We start from the raw sequence: 15249 nt of genomic DNA, 5'->3' as shown, positions 1-15249 counted from the left end.
TGTTTTTGTTTCTCCATATGAAGCTGAGAATCTTTTTTTCAAGGTCTGTAAAGAATTGATTTGGTACTTTGATGGGAATTGCATTGAATCTGTAGATTGCTTTTGGCAGGATGGCCATTTTCACAATGTTAATCCTACCAATCCATGAGCAGGGGAGATCTTTCCATCTTCTGATATCTTCTTCAATTTCTTTCTTCAGAGACTTGAAGTTTTTCTCAAACAGATCTTTTACTTGCTTGGTTAGTGTCACCCTAAGGTACTTTATGTTATTAGTGGCTATTGTGAAAAGTGTTGTTTCCGTAATTTCTTTCTCGGCCCTTTTGTCTTTGGTATACAGGAGGGCTTCTGATTTTTTTGAGTTGATTTTGTATCCTGCCACATTGCTGAAGGTGTTTATCAGCTTGAGGAGTTCTCTGGTTGAATTTTTGAGGTCGCTCATATATACTCTCATATCATCTGCAAATAGTGACACTTTGACCTTTTCCTTTCTGATTTGTATCCCCTTGATCTCCTTTAGTTGTCTTATTGCTCTGGCTAGGTCTTCAAGTACTATGTTGAAGAGGTATGGAGAGAGTGGGCAGCCTTGTCTTGTCCCTGATTTCAGTGGGATTGATTTAAGTTTCTCTCCATTGAGTTTGCTGTTGGCTATAGGCTTGCTGTATATTGCCTTTACTATGTTTAGATATGTGCCTTGTATCCATGATCTCTCCAAGACTTTAAACATGAATGGGTGTTGGACTTTGTCAAATGCTTTTTAGGCATCTAAGGAGATGATCATGTGGTTTTTCTCCTTCAGTTTGTTTATGTGGTGGATTACATTGATGGATTTCCGTATGTTGAACCACACTTGCATGCTTGGGATGAAGCCTACTTGGTCATGGTGAATGACATCTTTCATGTGTTCTCGGATTCAGTTTGCCAGTATTTTATTGAGTATTTTTGCATCAATGTTCATAAGAGAGATAGGTCTGAAGTTTTCTTTTTTGTTGGGTCTTTGTGTGTTTTAGGTATAAGGGTGACTGTTGCTTCATAGAATGAGTTTGGTAATGTACCTTCTGTTTCTATTTTGTGGAATAGTTTGAGGAGAATTGGTGTTAGCACTTCTTTGAAGGTCTGGTAGAATTCCATGCTGAAACCATCTGGCCCAGGGCTTTTTTTGGAGGGGACACTGTGAATGACTGCTTCAATTTCCTTGGGGATATAGGGCTATTCAGTCTTTCTACCTGATCTTGACTTAATGTTGGAAGATGGAATCTATCAAGAAAATTGTCCATTTCATTTAGATTTTCCAACTTTGTGGCATATAGGTTTTTGTAGTATGACCTAATGATTGTTTGAATTTCATCAGTGTCTGTAGTTATATCACTTTTCATTTCTGATTTTGCTGATTTGGATAGATTCTCTCTGCTTTTTAATTAGTTTGGCTAAGGGTTTGTCTGTCTTGTTGATTTTCTCAAAGAACCAGCTTTTTGTTTCATTCATTCTTTGAAAAGTTTTATTTGTTTATAACTGATTGATTTCAGCCCTGAGTTTGATTATTTCCAGCTGTCTGCTCCTCTTGGGTGTATCTGCTTCTTTTTTTTCTAGGGTTTTCAGTTGGGCTATTAAGTTGTTTGTATGTGATGTTGCGAATTTCTTCTTGCAGGCACTTAGTGCTATAAATTTTCCTCTGAGCACTGCTTTCAATGTGTCCCATAAATTTGGGTATGTTGTGCCTTCATTTTCATTGAAATCTAGGAAGTCTTTAATTTCTTTCTTTATTTCTTCCTTAACCCAGCTGTCATTGATTAACAAGTTGTTCAGTTTCTATGTGTGTGTCGGCTTTTTTTTTTTTTATTTCTGTTGTTGTTGAGGTCCAGCTTTAGTCCATGGTGGTCCTATAGAATACAAGGGATTATTTTAATCTTTTTGTATCTGTTCAGGCTTGCTTTATGACCAACTATATGGTCTATTTTGGAGAAGGTTCCATGCGGTGCTGAAAAAAAGGTATACTCTTTTGAGTTTGGATGGAAAGATCTGTAGACATCTATTAGGTCCATTTGACTTAGGGACTCTGTAAGTGTTTTTATTTCCCTATTTGTTTTCTGTGTAGTTTATCTGTCCCTTAGTGAGAGTGGAGTGTTGAAGTCTCCCACTATTAAGGTATTAGGATCAATGTGTGCTTTAAGCTTTAATATTGTTTCATTTACGAATGTAGGTGCTCTTGTATTAGATATTCAAATTTGTGATGTCCTCTTGGTGGATTTTTCTTTTGATGAAAATATAGTGGCCCTCCTTATCTTTTTTGATTAACTTGGGTTGAAAGTCTATTTTATTAGATATCAGGATGGCTACTCCAGCTTGTTTTCTGGAACCATTTGCTTGAAAAACATTTTTCAAGCCCTTTACTCTGAAGTAGTGTTTATCTTTGTTGTATAGGTGTGTTTCTTGGATGCAACAGAATGTTGGATCCTGTTTCTGCAACCATTCTGTTAGTCTGTGTCTTTTTATTGGAGAGTTGAGTCCATTGATGTTGATAGATACTAGTGACCAACAACAATTGTTACTTACTTTTGATGTGGGGTTGGTGGTGTCACTTAGTTTCATTGCTTGTACTCTTCTGTTTTGTTGTTGTTGTTGTTGTTGTGTAGTTATCTATTTGCTCTGTTTCCTTAGACGTAGTTGTTTTCTTTGGTTTGGAGTTTCCCTTCTAGTAACTTCTGTAGAGCTGGGTTACTATGTAGATATTGTTTAAATTTGGTTTTGTCATGGAATATTTTGAATTATCCGTCTGTTGATTGAAAGTTTTGCTGGGTATAGTAGTCTGGGTTGGAATCTGTGGTCCCTTAAGGACTGTATGATTTCTGTCCAGGCCCTTCTGGCTTTCAGAGTTTCTGTTGAGAAATCTGGTGTGATTCTGATAGGTTTACTTTCATATGTTACTTGGCCTTTTTCCCTTGCTGCTTTTAGAATTTTTTCTTTGTTCTGTAGGTTCAGTGTTTTGACTATGATGTGACGTGAAGAATTTCTTTTCTGGTCTAGTCTACTTGGTGTTCTGTAGGCCTCTTGTATGTTTATGGCCATCTCCTTCTTTAAATTGGGAAAGTTTTCTTCTATAATTTTCTTGAAAATATTTTCCGGACCTTTGAGCCTGATGTCTTCTTTTTCTTCTACTCCTATTATTCTTAGGTTTTGTCTTTTCATGGTGTCCTTGATTTCTTGGATGTTTTGTGTTTGGAACTTTTCTGATTTTATTTTTTCTTTGAGAGACGTGTCAATTTCTGCAAGTGTATCTTCGGCTCCTGAGATTCTTTCTTCCATCTCTTGTATTTTGTTGATGATGCTTACCTTTGTAGTTCCCGATCTTTTCTCTATGTTCTCCAGCTCCTGGTTTTTCTCTATTTGTGTTTTCTTTATTGATTCTAATTCTGTTATCATGTCTTGCACCATTTCCTTCATCTGTTTGAATGTGGAGTCCTGCTTTTCAATTACAGCGTCTATTTTTTTTGTCCGTTTCCTCTCTATGTATCACTAATTGTGCCTCTACTTCTTTGGCTATAATTGCCTGTATTTCTATGAGAGCTTTGTTTATTTCTTCTTTATTTGCCTTCATTTGTGTGGACATTTCTTTGAGAGTTTTATTTCTTTTTTGTTTGCTTCAATTTTTGTGGTCATTTCTCGGAGAGCTCTATTTGTTTCCTCTTGGTTTGTCTCAATTTCTTTGGCTATTTCTCTGAGGGCTTTGTTCATTTCATCTTTATGGGCCTCAAATAGCTGGAGAGACATAGTTTTGAGGTCGTTTTCTTGTATATCTAGTGAATTGACGTGTCCATTGGTTTGTGGGGTTGCTGGTGAGGTCATTATGTCCTGATTTTTGTTGGATGTGTTCTTATGTCTGCCTCTAGCCATCTGGTTATTTATAACCCTCACTGTTTGTTCCTCGAGTTTGTAGTTCGGGCTATGATCGTCTCTTTCTGTTTTCTGGACTGTTTTTTCAGGAAGATGAGAGATGTTTACTGGTTTGGGAGTGTGTGTTGTGGTTTCAGTTTTGCCTAAGTAAGGAATGTGACGCTGGCGCTATTTGCATGCACTTTTAGCGAGCGCAGTGTGCATTCGTGGATTCTTTGACTATTGCAGTGGCCTGCAGGCCACTATTATGCAGTTCTGTCTGAAATCCAGGGATTGTTTGCCTGGATTACACTGGTGGACCCACAAGGCAGAAGCTTCAACATTGGGGTCGCTATCCCAAGAATCCCTATGATGCCCACACTAGGGGTGTGGGTGGCAGGGATCTCATCTGGTTGCTTCTGTGGAGAGGCCCTGGGTCTGGGGCAAACTCTCCCTAGAAGGCTCACTCACTCTCTTGCAGGACCAGTTGGAATGCACAGGGGTTCCCCTTGCTCTCTACTCTCTGATTTGGTCCTGCTGCAGTAAATGTGCAGGTAGGCTAACAGTCAGCTCTGTGACACTGTGGCTGCAGGACTCAGTGTCCACCTTTCCTGTGTGCTGCCTCTCTGTCCTTTCCCTCTGCCAGGAAGGGTTATGTTGACTGTTCCCAGGGTAGCGCGGGAAAGAGTTAGGTTCTCAATCCCAGATCCCGGGCCCAGATCTCTCTGCCTGAAGCAGCCTGGCTGTAGAACCTATGTTTGCTGATCCCGAGAGAGTACCAGGTAGGGTTGAGTGTCCTCAGATCCAGAGCTTGGGTTTCTCTGCCAGGGGCCGCTGGGTGAGCTGGAGAGGGGGTGCTGTGTCCTGTGGCAGGCTGCCTCTCTGTCCTTCCCCTCTGACCTTCCCCTCTGCTAGGGCAAGCTTATGGCGGTGCTCTCAGGGGAGTGCCAGAAGGGGTTGGGACTTCTCAGTCCGATCCTGATCTGGGGTTTCTCTGCCAGGGGTCGGGGGGGGGGGCCGCCGGTGCTAGGACTTGGTGCTAGACCTTATTGCGCTGGACCCAGGAGCGTCTCAGGATGTGTTGAATGACCACAGTCCCAGATCCCGAGCTGAAGTTTGTTTGCTAGGAGCAGCCGGCAGCACTGGAGTTCCGGCACTGTGAAGCCACTGTGCGCCTCTTTATCCTTCTGCTCCGCCATGTCAGGGTTATGGTGGCGTTTGGGGGAGTGCCCAAAAGGATTGGGTTTTCTCAGCCCCGATCTCGGGTTGGGGTACAGACAATGTGGTCTGTGGCAGATTCTGCTGGCCGCCTCCTGCCTCCTCCCAAGAGGGAGTAGGGATTTTGAGCTGGGCGCGCTGGTGCTCTCTGCGCGCGGCGGGAGCTCAGTTGTGATGGTGGTGCGTACCCGCGGTCAGCGAGACCTTCCAGGGAAAGACTGGGTGACCCGTGACCAGTCTCGCAACTTTCCTTCCCCGTGGGGTTTTCTTGCAACTGGGACTCTCAGTCTCTGGCACCCTTGTGCCCACCGATCAGCCTGGGAAAGTGATCGGGACACATATGCTTGCGGCTCCAGCCCGGAGACCCAAAGCCCGCGTTAGCCGGGTTCTCTTCTGGGTTCTGGCTGTGAGGCCTGAGAGTGGACCCGACCAATTCCCACGCCGTAGGAGCCTCCCCTCACCTGGGAAACAGGATCGCTGTAGTTTTAGGGCCCAGAGTTCAGTCTCCTGGTCACTGCACGGAGAGTGTTGTCCTGCTTCTCAGACACGGTGTTCTCCCGGCGCCGCCATCTTGCCCCCCCCCCCCGAAATTTCTATAAAACACTGAAAGTTATTATTTTTGCCCATATAATCAAGAAATGAGTTTGTAGTACTAAAGTCACTCATTATTATTGCATCTGGACCTATTTTTCCTTTGCTTAGTGGTGCTTCTTTTATGAAATTGGGTGCATTAGCATGTTTACTCAGTATTCTCTTTTTGGTTTATTCCTTTCACAAATAGGCAGTGACTTTTTCATTTCTTGTATCTAATTTTGGACTCGTCTATTTTATCAAGTATGAGTATTGATGCTCCTACCTCTTCTCACTTTGAATTTCTTTGATCTATCCAATTCTATCCTTTCATTTTTGGTGTGTATGTGTATGTGCATTGTTTTTTAGTCTAATTAGCTAGCCTGTGTCTTTTAATTAAAGAGTTAAAATCATGTATATTTAGAGTTAATTTTGATAATTATTTGCTTATTCCTATGATTTTATTGGATGTTCCATTACTATTTATCTTAATAGTATAAAGATACTAATACAATAATACTAACTAAAAATACTAATGATTTAAGCTGAGTCCTATGCTAATAACCAAAACACCATGCTGTACAGCAGTGAGGACTCATTTTCCTGAAAGAAATCCTCACATGTGGGTTTGAGTTGACCTTCAGTGTGACTTGCCTCATTACCTTGTTTTTATCTTGCATATCAGCTAGACAACAAAGGCTGCATCACACAAGAAGAAAGCACCACTATGTTCCAGTTAATGGAAAGATACTATGGAGTCCACAATCTTCTTGTGAATGTAAAAGTTATAGAAGAAGGGACAGGTATGTGAGAAACCTGAGAATACAGAAAGTAAAGCTGTGAAAACTGATGCCTGTTCACATCAAGATGATAGTTTAAAGGATGTAGAAAAAGGATGTAGAAAGCAAGCAATTGCCTAACTGGATTGAGCTTCCAATATTGTTACTAATTTCTTTTTCAGGACTCGAGTTCATTGGATCTGCAACAACTGAAATGAAAAGAACCACAACCAGACTAGTATTTGTGAAAGCAGACTCACACTTTAGACCTGGGATTCCATTCCTTATGAAAGTAAAGTGCTTTTGGTTCACAGATGCTTGCGTTGTATGGTGGTTCCTCAACCTAGGGCATTCTGGTCAATGTTAAACTGTCTGACATCACTGGTTGCAAGGCAAGAAGTGCAACTTAGTGGGAGAGCTTGTACTTCACATACTTAAGTGTATGACTTCAATTCCCAGAACTGAACTGAAGACTTAGAAAGGCTATAAAAAAGCCCAAAATCTAAAACAAAGGTAGCATAATTTTATTTATAATTACTGTACTTGACAACTGTAACCCACAAGATGTCACTGTGTTTTAACGATGAGGCAGCATGTGCTAGATATTATTATAAATCCATTGTCTCCATTGGTACAAAGCACCTACAAAGCATTTATTATGGAGTTCAGAATATGATACCTTCGGCCTTTGTGCTTTCACAGCACAGCTAGCTCTACTGGTGTAGATCTCAAAGTGTTAGATTTGTGTAAATCAATGTCTTGCATGCTGAATCAGTTGGTGCATCTTTTCGGATATTTACAGAATACTGAAACAGGTTTTTCTCTTATATTCTGTATAGTATTACCATTCCTGGACTATACTTTCTTCCTTGTTCAATTTAGGTTCGCCTAGTGGATGTCAATGACATTCCTCTCCCAAATGAGCAAGTCTTCGTCAAACTACATGAAGATGACCTCCCCAGCGCTACTGTCACTGATCAGCATGGCCTGGCAGAATTCTCCATCAATACCACCGGCATTGAGGATTCTTACCTTATTATCAAAGTAAGTCAAAGATGAGGGCATAAGACACAAGGTGAGGCTGTGTAACAGCTTGGACTTAATAATGTGTTGCTTAATGAAAAAAATCCAAGGCAAACTTGCTTATTTTAGGGCAAAACAGAAAAGGTTTCTGATCATTAATGAAAGTATGAGCACACGTTGTGAACACATTCTTCTTAACACAATATTTTCCAAAGTTTTTTTTTTTAACTTTATTTCGTTTTTATATATCACAGGTCAGGACCTTCAGGCCAAAATTATTAAAAGTCTGTTTTCCTATTCAAGTAAACATAGGTGCTGTATGTCCTCATATTCATTACCCAAATATGTTGTGCCCATTTCCTAAAACAGGAGACATTTATTTATTTTGTAACTGAATATGATTGACATTACACTAGTTCCTGCTTTGGGCACACACATTCACACACACACACATACCTACAGAAAGAGAGAGAGCCAGACAGACAGACATTCACAGCAGAGACACAGAGAAAGATTTAGCAAGTACAAGAAATGTAATGTGGAAATACAAAAACATAGGAGATTGCAATCTGACGTCAACTGGGACTAGAAAATGAATGATTCCCTCTGTGTATCACAGCTTAGTCAGATATGTCAAAGTGGGAGCCATTTAAAGAAAACCAAACTGCATGACTTAATATCAGAGGTCTCTGAGGCCCTTCAGTCTTTTTCCTTAGCTGGCTCAGCAGGCCCCTCTCAGAGAACCGCTGTGGGTACAAGAATTCCAATGGTATATTATACCCATTTGTGCTACAATTTTAATGGTGAAAATTATAATCTATCTGATAGAAAGAAGTTCAGAGCACGTGCTTTTGCAAACAGTAGATGAACCTGGTGATAAGGATTGAAACTTGGTGTGTGGATTTGCATATAGGTGGGAAAGACCAGTATGAAGCTACCTAGGAAGTCAGCCAGCCTCACCTTGGTCAGATGGCTTTGGTTTGTGAGCAGTCTCCATGCTCAGAGGCTCCAAGTCATTTAAGATGTCAAACTTTACTACCTCCAACCCTCTACCTCAACACACATATAAAACACAGAATAGATTTAAAAACTATATCCAACTGTATGCTCTCTACAAGAAACTAACTTCATGAAAAAGATAACACTGAGATTGAATTCATTGGGAGGAGACATTATATTCCAAGCAAATGAAACTTTAAACAAGGATTAATAAACACATCCATATCTAACAAGTAGATTTCAAGCCAAAATAAGATAAAGTCGTATTTTAAAAAGTGAAAAATTCATCAATATGATGTACATGTAAATATATATCTCCTAAATTTGGTTCAAAAAATTCATAGAAACAAATACAACTAGACATAAAGGGACAAATAGATACAAATATAAATTACTGTATGAACTAGTAACTTTAGTATGCAATGTTTATTAATAATGTATCATCTATACAAAAAAAGTAAAGAAAGAAATCACTGATTAAACTGAACCTTTTTTCACATGGCCTTAGCAGTCATCTACAGAACTCTGTGTCCAACAGTGAGGAAATGGACATTTCTCTCAGCAACTGATGGGAGTTTCTTCCAAACTGGTCTCATTTTAGACCAGAAAGCAAATGTTAATCACTTCAAAGAATTTAAATCATTTATAGTATTTTACCATGCCACAAGAGACCATGATTATAAATCAACAACAAGAGAAACTAGAGGGCATACATGAATATATCTATACCACAGAATACTCTTGACAGTGATCAGTGGGACATTGACAATATCAGAAAGGTAAGTTTTTAATTTCTAGATTCAGTAAAACACAGCAGAATTTGCATAGGCTTTAGTGAATGGAATTCTAAAAGGTATGTATCCCTACACTAAATAATCAAATAGCTATCAAATAAATACTTTATACTGTACCTCAAAGTGTTAATATAACTAGGACAGGACAAATATAAAATTAATGAAAAGAAAGAAGTAATAAACATAGTTGAAAGTAGTGATAAACACAAAAAGAACAGAGAAAAGTACAATGAAAAATTTATTTTTTAAAAGATAAGTGAAATTGCTTAGCCCTTATCTAAACCCAAAAAGAGTTAAACCTGACTTAGCAAAGTAGAGGTGGCTAAACCAGCATGTACTATGAAACCCATGGGATTCTTAGAGAAAAAATTTGAAAACTTTCATTCCAATAAATTAGAAAATTGAGAAGAAACAAATGAATTTGTGGATATTTACATTCTACCAAAAGTGAGTAAAAGAATGTTAAAAAAAACAAAAAACAAAAAAACCCAAACATATCAGCAATGAAAAATAGAATTGAAGAAATAATTAAAGGGGTCCAAAAATAAAGAGCTGAGACTGGGAAGAACTCAATTGTGAATTGAACAAAATTTCAAAAAGAAATATTATTATGTAAAGCTTCAAAAGAAGGAATGCATCCTAAGTCATTCTGAGTCTAGAATAACACTGACACCAAACCTAGAAGAGGATAAAGTATCTAGAAAGTTTCAGAGTAACCCACCCAAGAAAGGAAAGTCCTCACTGAACTGCTTCCATGTCAGACTCAACAACACATTGAACAATTCATGTACCATGATCAAATTGATTTCACAGGGATGGCTTCATATTTGAAAGCAAAAAAATGTAAAATAGCTTATAAATAGAATCAAGAGTTAAATCACTTGATCATTTCAGTAGATCCAACAAATAGTCCTTTTTCAAGACACCAGTTACAAATGGTCAAGGAACACATGTAAAGATGCTCAATACAATTGGCTAATGAGAAAATGCAGGTTAACACTGTGTTGAAATTCCATCTCATCAATCAAAATGACAATCATCAGGAAAACAGACAGTGGAAAGGCTAAGGAAACACAGAAATATGTATGCACAGCTGCTGTGAGGGTAAATAAGTATGACTATCAGAACTTCTACAAAACCCTGAAATGAAACCAGTACACAGGCCAGGGGTACCACATCTGTGTACGTGCCCATGGCATCAACGCTGACATATGATAGACTCGTCTACATCACCATGCTGACCTCAGCAGTGCTCAACACAGCCGGCTGTGGAGCCGACTTCAGGGGGCAGCAGTGGAAGAGTGGGAAAAGAAGAGCGGAAATATGTGCACACGGGACTTTTACTCAGATATTTAGAAGAGACTTGTCTTGTCTATAGAGAAATGGGTGGATTTACAAATTGTCAACTAAAAGGAAATGATAAGACTGGGAGGAAAAAGCTTTGCATGTTGTCCCTCATTTGTGGAAAGAATAGACATGAAAGCAGAGAGGGCCTAGAGAGTCAGGAGGAAACATAGGGCTGGGTAGTACGGTGGATAAATGGGATCAGGGTACATTATATTAATATATGAAAATGTTTCAGTCAGCCCATTATTTTGCAGATTTATTATGCACTAAAATTCCTATCTGTAAACATTCTTTCATATGTATTAGGTGCTCAGTAAATGCTTTCTTTGTGTCAAAATTTAATATACTTGCCTTTTCTCTCTCCATTGGTATACAATATTTGCCTCAATTTTGAAAATTTGGGAGATGAGACAATTCATTTCATGAACCTCCCTTCCATTTTTACTAAGATGTACAAAATATTCCATCACTGAAAGCATACAGATTCTCAGAAGAGAGACTCTGCCTACCAGGCAATCTACAGCACAGTTTTTGTTGTTTCTCCAGGTCTACCACAAGGAAGAAAATCCATGTTTTCGTTTCCCTTGCACAGCAGAACGATACGCAAAAGTAAATCATGTGGCCTACAGAGTTTATACTGTGAGCAGGAGCTATGTCTACCTTGAGACAGAGCCTGGCATCTTGCCCTGCAGCCAGATTCACACAGTTCAGGCACATTTTATTCTGAAGGGGCCGGTCTTGTTGCTGAGAGAGCTCAATTTTTACTACCTGGTGAGTTTTCACTCCAACTGAGAAATACAAAGAATCCTCTTATCTCCTGACCATGTCCCCCTGACACTCTGGGTTCTGGGCTGGGTGTTTCTGCCTGGGTCTCAAACAGTAGATTCATCAGTTACAAGAGAGCCTGGTAAAATATAGATGTGAGCTTGGAAAATCCTTTTTGTTTTAGGTCATGGCCCAGGGCAAAATCGTCCATACAGGAAGCCACACTCACCACATGGAACCCAGCGAATGTAAGTGTTTCTCATCCAGTACCATGTCTCCAACTGAGTTCCCCACATCCTCACCAGTGGGATCTCACCACTGAGTAGCTAAGGCTGCCATGGGGCTTGTATGTCTCCATAACTCTCTCCACAGTAGGAACTCAAGGTTCTGCCGTCTAGTGAAGGTTATCACTCATACCATGACCTTCAGGAAAAAGTCGCAGATTCCCCAACTGAGTGTCATTCAACATGGTAAAATATCTATTCTCAAGATGTAACACCTGAAAACACACAGTACTCCAAGATACACCGCAAGTGAGGAACCGATGCATTCATTCACATACAGATTATCCACAACAAAGCCAAATGTGTTATTTTACTATCTGTCCAAAAATATCTGGAGAATGCCAACCTAGGTCCTTAAACCATTCTAGCTGCACCAATTTTCAAGTAACTGACTCTTTTTGATTATTTTAAAACACATGTGTGGTGCTTGTGGGTACATATTGAAAGGTTAAAAGAAAAACATAAAGAGTTAATTCCTGGGGCTGGGGCAGAATCACAAGACCACATTCCTTTCAGAGCAGAAGGCTAGCCCAGAGGATAGGGCGGAATTACAAGACCACATTCCTTTCAGATAATGGACCAGCAGCAGTCCCCACCCAGATAAACCTCAGGGTGTGACTGGTGTCACATGACCCCTAAGAACTAGAGGTCAGATGTCTTCCAGGTAGCTAGCCCTGACCATTAACAGTCTTGGCACCTAAAAACAGGCCAATCATTTTAAAGGTCAGCTTCCCTAGAGACCACCCCACTTGTGTTTTGTTCCTCTTACCCAATCCTGTAATGCCAAGGCTTGTACTACCCCACTGGCGTTTTTGTTTCTTTAAAAGCCTTGATCTCCCGGAGCCGGGGATCGCTTGCCTGTATGTCTTTGTAAAGGGCAGCCACCCAGTCGAGCTTGTAATAAAAAGTCCCTTGTGTGTTTTGCAAGGCAATCGATGCCTGTAGGTCTTTTGGGGGCTCACAAAATGGGTATAACAGTATGTGCATGTCAGTACAGGTGCTGTCAGGGTCAGAGGCATCAGATGCCCTGGATATCCTGCAGCTGCCTGGTGTGGGTGCTGGGAATCAGTCTTGGTTCCTCTACATGAGCATCAAATAATCTTAACTTCTATCTCTCCAGTACCTTTATTTTTATTTATTCTTAGAAAATTACATACATGTATACAATGTATTTTAATCATACCTACTCCCAACTAATCTCCTTCCCAGACCTTCCTGAGCACCTCAACCAGGCTCTTTCTCTACTTTATGTCTTTTTTTTTAATTATTGAGTTCAGTTAGCACTGCTCGTATGTCCACGTGGTATAGGGCCATCCTCTGAAACATGGACAATCTCCACCAGGAACCGCATCCCTGAAGGAAGTCTGAAGGTATATGAATCTCCTCATGTTGACCAAAAACAATAACAGAGACTCCAACAATTGCATAAATTTCTCACAAGGTGCCCTGGCCCTCGGGGCTTCAACGGGGTTCCTAAGGTGAAGAGTGGAAGGAATGGGGGAGAGAGAGGGGACAAGAGACACAAGAAATGAAAGCCAAGTCTGTTTGTCTGATCAAGGCTTCCGTATATTAGAAATTTTTACCCAACTTATACAGGGAGAAGGAGGAAAGGGGGAAGGTTAATCTACTGCTGCAGGAAATAGGAAGAGTGCTTTCATGGGTTAAATATTGTACCTGCAAGATAACATAAGGATGTTCTCTTAAGGTATCTTACAGATGCTCTAACAAAGGATATCCTCACAATCTATCACCCATGATTTAGGGTCTAGGTAACTCTTTCACTACATAGCTTTAGGTCTCCACTAAGTGACCTTTGCTCTCTACTTGGCTTTGGCTTCAGTAACTACCTTTGTCTTCACTAGATAGCTTTGGCTTTGGCTTCCATAGATAGCTTTGGCTCCCGGCAACAAGGAATGTAAATACTGCAAACATTTCATTGAGAAAAAGAGTTTAATAGCAAAGAAGTTTATTATTGTCAAATGTGGCTTGCTCCTCTAAATAATCATTAATTATCAGCACCCTGAGCACCAGGCTGTCATCTCTATTATTATTCCTCCTCTTATCTGACTAACAAATGAGACATCAGTCTAGGCTGTTTCATCCCTTTTTATAACAGGAATATCTAACAGGTGCTGTTTGGGATGCAGAGGTGTAAAAGACACAAGAGGTTAGAATACGATTAACTACAAATAAGCAATATAACTTTACAGTAAACATCTTCCTTGAAGCTATCTTAAGTGAGCTTCCTGTGCCCTCCTGAGATATTAGCATTCCAACAATTGACCACAGAGCAGCAGGAATGTCTTCCACAAGCAGGCAGTCCTCCAAATCTCTGTGTATAATCATTTGGGTTTTCCTGTCAGGATTCTGACCCATCACCATCTCTTCCCAGTCACTCCAGCTCCAGTGAAAGGCCACTTCACCTTGGAGATCCCCGTGGAGTTCAGCATGGCGCCTGGGGCTAAAATGCTCATCTATGCCATCTTGCCTGATGGAGAAATGATTGCAGATTCTTCCAACTTTGAAATTGAAAAGTGTCTTCTCAACAAAGTGAGGAGTTTACTTTCTGAAATTTCTATTCAAAAAGGTGGAAATTGTTTTAAGGACAAGATTTCAGATGTGTGCCCCAGTGACAAAGATGGAGGCAGCACCAGAGGATGAGATTTCAATTCACCAATCCCCAAACTGGTTGGAGGTTGAAGAGAAAAGAATTAAGGAAGTGGGGAGCAAGAAAGGGAACTGAATCCTTAATGACTTACTAATTCAAAGTCGTTGGACTTAAACTTTGTATTGTATTTATCTACATGGGCACATGTGCATATGGACACACACAGCGATTTTGCGAAGTCTGTTTGCTCCTTCCACATGAGTCCAGAAGATCGAGCTCAGGTCACCAGGCTTGGCAGCAGCTACCTTTACCCACTGAGCCATCTTAATGTCACAGTGCAAGAACAGTAACCCATCCCCTTTCAATACAGCCCAGGCCACAGCTATTTGCTTCACTCTCCTGGAAGTATTGAGAGATGAATGACAGATGATAGATAGCCAGATGGAGAGAGATTAGAGGGAGAGAGAAATATAGACACACCTCCAATTAGAATACTGATTTTTCCACCCCAGGTGTTAGACCTATCATGGAAAGGCCATTATAATTGGGCAACTTCCGGGCTGCAGAGATGGCTCAGTGGGTGAGGGCACCTGCTATGCTGACTTCAGCTACCAGCACGCATGTGACAGTGAGGAATGACTGGAGGCTTCTACAACGCCAGTATGTAGAGGTCAAAGGCAGGAGAATTGCTGGGATTTGTGGCTGCCAGATTACCTCCGGAAACACGAGAGAGAGACTCAAGAGAATAAGGAGAGTGAGCAGGACACCCACACCCTCACCGGCCTCTGCTGGGTGCATGGGTGCAAGCACCTGCACACACATGGGCATTCCACACTCACACACATGTGCACACATTCCACACTCACATACATGTGCATTCCACACTCACACACATGTGCACACATGCCACACTCACACACATGTGCATTCCACACTCACACACATGTGCATTCCACACTCACATACATGTGCATTCCACACTCACATACATGTGC

The 15249-nt window shown here is 40.6% G+C and overlaps 1 protein-coding gene across 4 annotated transcripts in view; it reads left to right on the top strand.

Moving 5' to 3' along the window:
* The window catches only part of LOC129674252 (murinoglobulin-1-like), a 71744-nt gene that overhangs the window by 23812 nt on the left and 32683 nt on the right, over positions 1-15249 (top strand). For all 4 annotated transcript variants that reach the window (XM_055604115.1, XM_055604114.1, XM_055604118.1 and 1 more), the window contains 6 exons: positions 6341-6458; positions 6617-6726; positions 7317-7478; positions 11144-11368; positions 11547-11610; positions 14039-14196. In XM_055604115.1, the coding sequence (XP_055460090.1) occupies positions 6341-6458; positions 6617-6726; positions 7317-7478; positions 11144-11368; positions 11547-11610; positions 14039-14196 (837 nt within the window). The remainder of the gene's footprint in view (positions 1-6340; positions 6459-6616; positions 6727-7316; positions 7479-11143; positions 11369-11546; positions 11611-14038; positions 14197-15249) is intronic.

The sequence above is a fragment of the Psammomys obesus genome, unplaced genomic scaffold (assembly GCF_907164565.1).
Source record: "Psammomys obesus unplaced genomic scaffold, mPsaObe1.curated_primary_1811, whole genome shotgun sequence".
Taxonomy (NCBI): domain Eukaryota; kingdom Metazoa; phylum Chordata; class Mammalia; order Rodentia; family Muridae; genus Psammomys; species Psammomys obesus.
Note: the sequence above shows the minus strand (reverse complement) of the source record. Positions and strands in the feature narration are given on the sequence as shown.